Below are 10,553 nucleotides of genomic sequence, written 5' to 3' on the forward strand. Positions count from 1 at the left end.
CTGCTGGCCTCTCTCCTCCACCCTTTTCTTTGTGGCAGACAGTTCCTGCTGAAAGAACTGTGTTCCTGCAAAGTCATTAAATGGCATTTTTGGGTTTGTCAGACCCTCAGCACCGTAAGCTTTAAAAACTTTAGTGGAGCAGTAAAAGTATCTGCTGGTAGAAGAAGTGGATGGAGTAACCATCATTCTCATACCTGGACTTTGGCTGTCCACAGGAAAGGCACGCTTTTGTCTGCTTCTTTGAAGCCACTGGTTGTTGTTGTTGCTGCTGATGCTGTTGTTGCTTTTCAATAATATTTTGCACAATTTGCTCAATAGAGGCTTTTGTGAGGGTCTGACTAGGTGGAGGTGGGTTCACGACTGCAAATGCTGGTGTTTAAAGACGAGCTGGTGTTCAGTAATTTGCAGAGGTGTTTAACATATAGTAAGATGTGGTGTTTAGTTGTTGGGTGGAGCATGTTGTTTGGGTCTGTGCAAGAGTTGTGAACTAGAGCAGCATAGTCCTGGTCCACTAGCTTGAGCATGTCCTTCATGCCACGGTGTTTATTGAGCAGGTTGTCAATAGTTGCCTTCATGGGGCCGCCACCGCTTGTGGTCCAACACAAACCCTGTCTTCACAGGTCCAGTGCGAGCGCAGTCGGCGGACAGCAGCGGCAGAGACGGCCGACATGTTTCTACGAAGACAAAGACAAAGGATACAATAAGTTATTCAGATCTACAGAGAAACCTCCTGAAAATGAATATGATTAAAATTCAGTTCCTACTAACTAAAGTCTGGTCCATTACTATGCCTGTGTGTTTGATGTTACCTGGATCTGTCGGAGGCCCGGGAGTCACGTCTGGTTTGACAGCAGCAGAATCCACAGGAGGGCGTGGAGGAAACTGGAACAGCTTCTGTGGTGCCATGAAGAGTGAGGATGACTGGGCAGTAGGCACGCTGCTTTGAGGAGGTGGATTCAGGGCCGGGGGGGCAGAGTCCGACTTGGTCCTGTGCTTGTCCCAGTCCACAGGAACTGGGCGGCAACCAGGCTCAACGTACTGCAGGCCAAACTTTTCTCCAGTGTCGGTGCTCGAGAGATGAAATGCTGGATACTTCATCTGTCCCAACACCCGTTCGGAGGCTGCGTTGAGCTGGGCCATCAATGCAGGATCAAAGACGGCTGGGAGGTGAACGCCTGGCTGCTGCAACGGAAAAACCTTTGTTTGTTATTTATACTTTGACAGTACACAAAAACTGCTGTTAGTAAAGGCAGAAAGTATCTTTACTTCACCTGCTTTGTTCAGCCAAATCCAATCAATCAGACTGTTTGTAACATGATTACGTACAGAGTATATTTCATTCATACACATGTGTTCATGTTGCAATGGGTTAATATTCAGGAGCCAGTCATCACTATGTCACCTAGGCAGGGGAAGCACCTTGACTTCAAACACACAGCAAACACATGCAAGCAGGTGTTAGTATCACAGCAGGTTCTCTTCATGCACATCAGAAAACAAAGACGGATACCCTCATCAGGACCGGAGTCCATTCATCGTCACGAGGACAACAGGCGGAACACCAAACGACAAACAGGACCAGAACACGGCCGACACCAGACGAGTCCTGCTGCATGTGGGAGAGGAACTCATGGTCCCAGTTGTGTCGGTCGGCGCGCGGTGCTCTGGGTTAAAGACCTCTTTCTCGTCCTGGCAGATGAGGAGGATGACGAAGATGCAGAAACAGCTATAAAACACACACAAAACAATATCAAATATGCTGAATAGAATACAGGATTAATAGCAAATCGTCTGAACTGTAAACGATTGTGAATCTTCAGGAGGGGAAACAAAGAAATAAAAGAGAGCACATGTATACTCACAGCTCTGCACATGTTGCTTTGAAGGAGAGATGCTCAGCATCATCCTCTCCAGCTCTTCATCTTCATCCATCACTGTAATGCAAACAAACAAGTTAGAAAGAAAGAAAGAAATATCTTCTTGCATTTGTGCTTGTATGACTTGCATGTAGATCCCTGACAAGACACCAGACTCACCAATGGCTTCAGCAGGAGCATGTGAGGCGTGTGACATCACAGGTGAGGTGTGTGACATCAGAGGGGTGACAGTGGGTGGCTGCAGCTTCTTCTTCAGGTAGAGTTGTAGCTTATGCATCTTTGTGCCTGCAGTGCAGTTCTTCTTCTTCAGGATGAAGGATGCATAGCCGTCCTCCCTGCTCTCCCAGACCTCTCGCCAGGTGCTGTAGGCACGAGTCCCAAAACCCACCAGCTGGTCATCCTCCGATGCTGCTGCTGTCACAACTGGCTTGTGTTCCTCATAGTTGAGGAGAGACTGGATTCCTCCAAACATGAGGGAATAGTTGAGAAAGGACAGGACACAGGAGGCTGTCCTTGTTGTGCCCCGCTGCCATGGACACTCCTGCAGCTTCCTCTCTTTGCTGGTTCCTGATGAGGTAGATGGTGTATCCAATGTCATTCTCCAGAAGCCAGCGGAAGGAATGAAACAGCCATTCTCCCAGGGTAAAACACATGTCTGCTCATATCTCCTGTTATGAAAAAGAGTAGAGTATATTAGTAAGTATATTAATACGCTATAGACAGGCATTGTTTCCAAACAATATAGTTTCTGAACCTTAAGTCCTTTGTTGAGGCACACTATTTACATGTCAGTGGCAGGCAGGCAGGCAGGCTACCCCCCCCCCCCCATCTCCTGTGCCCTGAACATCTTGTGGAAAAGTACATGGCGGTGAACTCCCACAGTCATGTGACTCAAGTAACAATGAAGTGTGAAGGGTCTTATCAAGAAATGATCTCCATTCCCTTGTGACCATCCCAAAAATATCTGCATCAGACTATGAGTATACTTTTATATAAACACCGTATCACATTCTGCTGTTCTCTGTTTTAACAGTGGTGGAGAAAGTATACAGAACTTCTACTTCAGTAAAAATAGAAATATTAATACCACCACATGGTGGTCCTGCATTAAAAAATAAATAAAAGTAAAAGTTACAATTACTCACTACTGTTTTAATATGCTGCTGGTCGTTTAATCTAGAATTACACCTTTATTAGTTGAGTGTAATACACGTGATATGTTAAAGTAAAGCTTCATCAGTCACGTTAAACGAGGAGAAGTGCGCGTTTAGTGAAGTTACGGGAGACAATAAAAAGAGAAACTCCGTGACTCCCTGTTTACAGTTTACCGTTCCTTCACAGCGTGTATGTAACGTAATATCCACAGTATTGATATGGTCATGTAACGTCATATCCACTGTATTGATATGGTCATTCCGACAGCATTATTTATTTAATGATGTCGCGTTAACTTCCCGTTTCAACAGCGCAAGAAAGTCACATACACGGAGAAACCAAACTGAAAAAACACAACCAACTTTACAGTGCGAACAAGAGACTGTCAAGACTAATTTTCATTACATGTTAGTTCATTGTAATAAGTTAGAACGACTTACTGCTTGACGTAACGGTGGAGCTCCAGAGATCCGTATGTGCAGTCGGTCCTTCTCACAGCAGACTGAATGAGACGGAGGAGGGGAGGCGGAGGAGCTTCACTCTGAAAACAGCGCCACTGAGCTGCGAGTGGCCAGAGATATATTACATCGGCGATTTTAGACACCGCCATAGAGAATGAATGGGAAGCTGTTTAGGGCCGTTTAGCTAAAGAATCCCCGGTGCCCGCGCGGGGGGGCAACAGTGCTAGCCACTACACCACCGTACAGCACTGTAAATGTCTTCACCTCATGTAAACAACTGATTTTCAGAAGGCGCATGCGCAAAGGGTAGTCCTCAATGAAACACATTTATTTTGAGTTGATATGCACACCATCTAACCTAAATAAATCTAATAAATGAAAGTATTCATACATTTTGTGTTACACCCATTAAATATAAATATCTATTTTTGTAATTGATTTATTTAAATGTATCAAACAATATTTAAATGTGTCACCTCGAAGAAGGGCTTGAATCGTTTTTTTGAGTGTAGCGAGAAACAAAATAAAAACTATCACAGGCTAAATGCAGATTTACATAAATGGGATTTAATTGCTGTTTTGAAAGTGTGGCGGAGAATGTCTAATGTCTTTTTTACTTATGTCAAAGCCAGTGGTCGCGACCATTTTTATCACAATGCGTTTTTACTTATTAAAATGTAATCTATATCTGGCTATATAAGTTAGATAAGGAGAATCTCATGTTAATGCAGTTATACATGCACACAGCAAGCATGTGACTGGAGCTCCCACAAAGAGGTGTAAAGGAAATCCCCATGCTTACACTGTCTATGACACCTAGAATGCATTATAAACATAATTATAATGGTGAATAATATAATGAACTTGTATTTGTGTACCACTTTTCTAGTCTTTCGGTCACTCAAGCGCTATACACTACATGCCATTCACCTATTAACAGCCATTCGTACACTCAGGGCAAGGGCTACCATGCTAGGTGCAACCTGGCCAACAGAAATAATTAACATTCATACACAGTATTCACTGTATGAATGTGTGTGAGTGTTAGTTAGCTATTTGGGTCTAAGGACACACCAACATGGAGCCGGGGATCGATCAGCCAATTCTGTGATTAAAGGACGACCCCGTTCCTCCACTGAGCCACAGTAGCTTGTTTTTTCATTGTATCGTTGTTGTTAAAAGCACTCATACATATACACAATGCTTCATAACAACAATCTAACATATTAAAACACATTTTATAATGCCTTTTAAGTCAATTGATCTAATATTTCATAATTGCTCATCACTCACTGACTTCTTATTATTTTGTATAGTTTATTATACCCATTGTTGTTATACAACTACTCTTTTTGTTGCATTATATTCACCGGTATAATACGTTATAATGTGATGATGAGGTAAAGATGTGTCAATGCATTGGAATGGCAGTTCTACTTTAGTCTTAACCATTAAATACACCCGGGTTGCTTCAGAAGAGTTTTTGGAAATTATCTGTTTGTGCATTGTATTTATCTCCAAAACAGGGAATATTATGGAAACAGTGAAGGAGCAAGTGAGTCATACAAAATGAGACTAAACAGGGATTGCTAGGTCAATAACCACGGGTCTCTTGTGTAAAATGTGGGATAGAGCCTAGAGATTTGCAGACGACACATCAGTCATCGGCCTCATCCGTGATGATGACGAGTCTGCATATAGGCGGGAAGTTGAACAGCTGGTCCTGTGGTGCGGTCGCAACAACCTAGAGCTGAACACGCTTAAAACCGTGGAGATGACAGTGGACTTCAGGAGGAGCCCCCCAGCACTGCCCCCCCTTACCATACTCAATAACACTGTGTTGGCTGTGGAATCCTTCAGGTTTCTGGGATCCACAATCTCCCGGAACCTGAAGTGGGAACCTAATGTCAACACAATCATCAAGAAGTCCCAGCAGAGGTTGTACTTCCTGCGCCAGCTTAGGAAGTACATCCTGCCTCAGGAGCTGCTGATCATGTTCTACAACGCAGTTATAGAGTCTGTTCTGTGCACTTCAATCACTGTCTGGTTTGGATCGGCCACCAAACTGGATCAGAACCGACTCCAACGGACAGTCAGGTCTGCAGAGAAGATCATCGGTGCCAACCTGCCCACCATCCAAGTCCTGTACACCTCCAGAGTCAGGAAACGGGCAGGAAAAATCACTGCAGACCCCTCACACCCCAGTCACATACTATTCAAACTCCTCCCCTCTGGTAGACGCTACAGATCACTGTTCGCCAAAACCTCCAGACACAAAAACAGTTTCTTCCCCCTCGCCGTCTCACTACTGAACAGCTAACCCACTGAAGCATATATATTTATATATTTATCCCTGCACTTCTCGCACTCTCCACTTCTTCTTGCACTACTGTTTCACAGCTACTGTATATAGCCATTCCGCCTTGTATATACTTTCTTAAGTCACTTTCTTAAACTTCTTAGACCGTTGCGCTGTTTTGCACTGTTTGTTTTGTACTGCACTGTTTTGTTTTTGTTTTGTATTGTATTGTGTTGTAATGTATATTTTGTGTAAGCACTGAGAGTCACTTTACCAAGTCAAATTCCTTGTTTGTGCAAACTTACTTGGCCAATAAAACCCAATTCTGATTCTGATTCTGAGATCACAACGATCGGGCACTCACTTATTTAGCAGCTATCGCTTCATATACAACAAAAGAAGGAAACAGGAAGGACACCACTGAATATGGGAATCAGTGACGAGGAAGAGCAGCCTTGCACTGTGTCTTTGTATGAGTAACAAAACTGCAAACAATGAAGGATCATTACCACCATTTCACTGTGAAAGGGGGAGATCCAGGATTTTGGCTGAAACTAAGGGAGTCTAGGAAATCAGTCCAAAACAGACGAGCGAAGTCAGTCATAACAGCTGACAGGGGACGGCTGTCCTGATCGCCTTGGGCAGAAAATCACTGGGTGAATGAATCTAATGGAGGGGGGCCACGAATTAGATACAAAACAATTGGTTTGTTTCATCAAATATTTTTTTTAAAAACACGTATTATTCCATGAAAAGAAAAAAACTAAAAGAAAAGAAAATATCTCTAATATCTATGAACAGGTGTTGCATTGACACAATATCCATTCCCATTCAAATACGCAGTTCTGATTGTTCAGCTGCCTCATCATAGAAACCATTTTGGATTTGTTGCATAAGATAAAATTGGGTTTCCATAGCAACAACAATTTGAGAAATGTTTCTGTGCCAACTTTACACAACATTCTAAATTTGATGTACTGTCTCCACACAAAAGGATGCTTATTTCAACACCAAGGAGAGCTATATGGTGCACGTTAGGCACGCCACAGAAGAAAACACTGACATTCCTTAGCCATTTACATTCTTAATTAAAATATGCAGTTCGATAGAGAGCTAGGCGTTGTGATTTCAGAAACCGCTGTGGTGTCCTTGAGCAAGTCTGTGTCGGCCTGTCTGTGTCGGCTTGTCTGTCTGTCCATCTGTCCATCTCACGTGATGACGATTGTCTAAAAGCTTCAAGCTCACAAACATGGCTCTTGCAGTATGGTTATTATAATAATCCAACTTTATGTACTTCTTGGACAGAAATCTGGACAAAATATACAGTATCTGTTATGCTGGATTTGTTGTGGCAAAAATGAAGAGCAGAGAGACAATGATTTGATGTAGCAATCCAGCGGGACTATATTAATGAGCACAAGGCAACATCCAACAAGTGAACAAGTCCGTCTCTCTAGAATATTTAGCACATATTTGTAGTGTAAATGTAACCCTCCCATTAGACCTTTTAACCAATGACATCAATTATTTGAAGAGCCGGGCACATGATTTACTCCGGTTGGATCAAGGTGACAGTGACCCAACCGCACTAGATAACAAGGGATCGTAGTCCGCATTCAGGAGAACATCTGTTAAATAACCGAGTATCATAGCAAGGTACATAATTATTTATGCTGGCTAACTCTAAGGAGTTCAACCAAGGTTATATGATTTCCCCCAACATAGTCCAGCTTTAATGCAGTCATCTAAAACAACGAACAAAGAATGGCCAACGCAAATGAGTGCAGCCGTGACCCTTTGGCAAGGGCAGCCACACATCAAATAAACCTGCCACAGGTATCACTCAAGATGGAGCCTAAATCTCCCTGCACTTAACTCCATCAGTCGGCTACTCCATCAGCCTGGCCACGGCATCGGCATAGACCGATTCCCCAGTGACTGTATAGCCTGTTTCTTATTCATGTATTCAAGGAGTTCAACCAAGGTTATGATTTCCCCCAACATAGTCTCTGGACCCCCATCCTAATTTCATATAACATTGGTCTGATAGGACATGTAACCCAAAGTATTGATCTCTTACAGCATTATAACAACGTAGTGGTTATACACTCTATACAGAATCCATGACTGAGTGGTTATGTAAATTATATATGCTTGATTATATAAGAATACATAACATTTTAATTTAACAAGATCATTTCAAATACATCATGCAATATTATAGGTTTACTTTCATATAAGGACCAAAAAACCCATAGGTTGCTGTTACAGGACAAACTTCCTTATGGTCGTTGCCTGCCAAGCGACCACCATTCTGGCATGAAGTGAACCTGTTCTTGCAGACTAACATGCATTTAACTGATTCATCACACATTGTAGTTCCTGCTAATTATTTAACCCTATACCTGTACTTATTAGATGCACAGTTTATAATACACCTCAATTCAACATGTGTTTTTGCTAAAACACTAGTACATTTGCTATGGGAATCATTTGTTTAATACATGCATTTTATGGTAACATACTCTTATTTTTATAAATGTCGCGCTTCATCCTTCTGGAAAGATAATCCAACATGTGACACTGTGATCTTGGACTTGTTCTTCTTTCGTCTTGGCTGAAATGTATTCTAGTCCTGTTTCCTCCATGTAGTCTGAGTCCTTCTGATAGTCCGAAATGGGAAACAGGTTCGGTAGTCCAATCACCATTTGAGCAGACTGGGCCTTTGTCCCTCGATCGATCGTCATCATGTTCATCATCTGAGCCAGTTGGAGGTCAGCCATAACACCCTTTGTTTGTCCATAGTTCTCCGACACTGCCTCCTCAGGATGGGTACGATGCAACATGCCAATAGAAAAGCTACAATTAGAACTATCAATGCGCTAATGCCCGTATTTACCAATACAGACCCCCATTTCCAAAACATTTGGTCTAGCCAATCCCATAACCATCCCCCCTTGCCAGCATTTCTAAGTGTAAGCTATGACAATGCTGGCATAGGTCCTGGTCTATCATGGGTTTTAATATATGTGGTTGCATCGTACTCAACTGATTCATGGGTTCTGGCTTCTCTCCAAGATGGTTGAAGGGTCATCATCTGGCTGCTGTCCTGCACGCTCTCTGATGTCGTCACAGGTTCCACCATCGTCAGTCTCTCCTTCCCCATGCTCCCCGTCAGTGTCCACAACAGGAAGCTCATTAGTTTTAACACATATTCCAGGCTCACCTTGTTGGTCATTGTCATCTGCTTTCAACAGTCCTTGGTATTGTCCTTCGTGCAAAGACTCAAGTGATACCACGTTGTACTTCCTTCGACCTGGACCGCTGTTGGCGTTGCTCGCACCGCTCTGTAGGGACCTTCCCGTCTTGGCTCGTGCAACTTTTGTCGGAAGATCTTGGTGTTCACCTGGTCCCCTGGTACCACTGGTTTCTCAGGATTCTGGTCGGACCTCGGTTCCTTTCCCTTCTCCTGGAGATAGATAGATCTATGTATGGCAGTTAGTTGCTCCATATAGTCTTTTAGCTCCAGCTGCAGCTTCTCAAGTGGGGGTCCCCCATTTGGATTTGGCTCTCGGCAAGAGGATTTCTCCCCCTCTCCTCCCCATGACCTTCCCTTCCCTGCTTGGCTTCTCTCGTCATGTCTTGTCTGTCTCTATACTTGAGAGACTCTCTCCGCATCGCTCTTCGAACTAAAAACCATGGACGTAATCAACTGGTCCTTAAACGCAATTGACACCATCTTCTCGACGAGAAGCTCGGGTTCGGGAACCTGCCTGTCCTGCTGGGACGAATGTTGCTGGATACACGATGGACGCTGGGGAAGTGGCGGGTCTTGTGCCTAGCACCACTCTCCGTGGAGGACGTGAAGACATCTACCTATTCGAACTTTGATTACAGGATTTCTGCTGTTTGGATTTGGCGCTGCCCTGGCTTATCGGAAAATTAAGGAAACGGTGACAGCCAAGCCCCTAAGGCTGCCCGACATGATTGACGCGTTGGGCAGAGTTGTTGGCACTCAGACTTTGGCATTAAACCGTCAGAATGACAACATCGTGGAGAAGCTGACGGCTCTGCAAATGAAATTGGATCGATTTGAAATCCTATTGGCAAACGGGAGGAAATTGGAGGAATAGTGGTGCAAAATTGAATTGCAGCTACTGGAAGACCAAACAATCCCAATCTTATCTGCTGCCCTCTACCAGGACGGGCCTTGGCCTTGGCCAAGGCCGTGACTGGAACAACAACTCCCCCGAAGATCACTGAAGCGAGACTCTCTCTCATTCCCTTCCCCCTATCCACAGACACCTGTGGTTGTTTTCTCCCCAGGACCCTTCAAGGCCATCTCCATGGCAACGACCATCTTGTGGACTGAGAACTTTGTCTGTTGTGGACTGGGGGAGGACGATACACCGCCACTCACACACGAACTTCAACAAACTGAAATGCACTCACTACCCCCATCCCACGCCGCCTGCTTTGCCCCAGGGTGACAGGACGGGTCTGCGTCCGCGCCGTGGACGGGCAGGACCGGGCTGGCTGCTTGTCGGTGCTGGTTACCTTCTGCCCCCAATGACGGCTATCGCCCAGTCTTTGGATTACCTCCCCCCTTCCTACTCGTTGCAAGTCATGTCTAAGATGTATGTGCTTATGTGCAATGGTGTCTTTTGTCTCTCCTGCTCCCACACTGTACCCTCTAGGCATAGTCGGGGTGGCTTTTTCTCGCCTCTCTTCCCTCATGTTATGCTGTCATCTTTCATCCAC

At 44.3% G+C, this 10,553-nt stretch overlaps 1 protein-coding gene across 1 annotated transcript; it reads right to left on the minus strand.

Moving 5' to 3' along the window:
* Positions 1-1,628: 1,628 nt before the first annotated feature.
* LOC130191699 (uncharacterized) lies at positions 1,629-3,491 on the minus strand. Its single transcript, XM_056411361.1, has 4 exons — positions 3,473-3,491; positions 2,037-2,545; positions 1,863-1,934; positions 1,629-1,726 (listed from the first exon to the last, which is right to left on the minus strand). Exons 2-4 carry the CDS (start codon positions 2,473-2,475, stop codon positions 1,629-1,631), a joined length of 609 nt encoding a protein of 202 aa, XP_056267336.1. The 5' UTR covers positions 2,476-2,545; positions 3,473-3,491.
* Between the last annotated feature and the right edge of the window lie 7,062 nt (positions 3,492-10,553).

This window comes from Pseudoliparis swirei, chromosome 3, assembly GCF_029220125.1.
Source record: "Pseudoliparis swirei isolate HS2019 ecotype Mariana Trench chromosome 3, NWPU_hadal_v1, whole genome shotgun sequence".
NCBI lineage: Eukaryota > Metazoa > Chordata > Actinopteri > Perciformes > Liparidae > Pseudoliparis > Pseudoliparis swirei.

What these genes read in the sequence shown, in the direction of transcription:
- LOC130191699 (XM_056411361.1), bottom strand. Translation starts at nt 2,475, where the DNA reads ATGACATTGGATACACCATCTACCTCATCAGGAACCAGCAAAGAGAGG. An exon ending in TGCTCCTGCTGAAGCCATTG is followed by an intron (nt 1,935 to 2,036) that starts GTGAGTCTGGTG and finishes TTTGCATTACAG; the next exon opens with TGATGGATGAAGATGAAGAG. An exon ending in AAAGCAACATGTGCAGAGCT is followed by an intron (nt 1,727 to 1,862) that starts GTGAGTATACAT and finishes TGTGTTTTATAG; the next exon opens with CTGTTTCTGCATCTTCGTCA.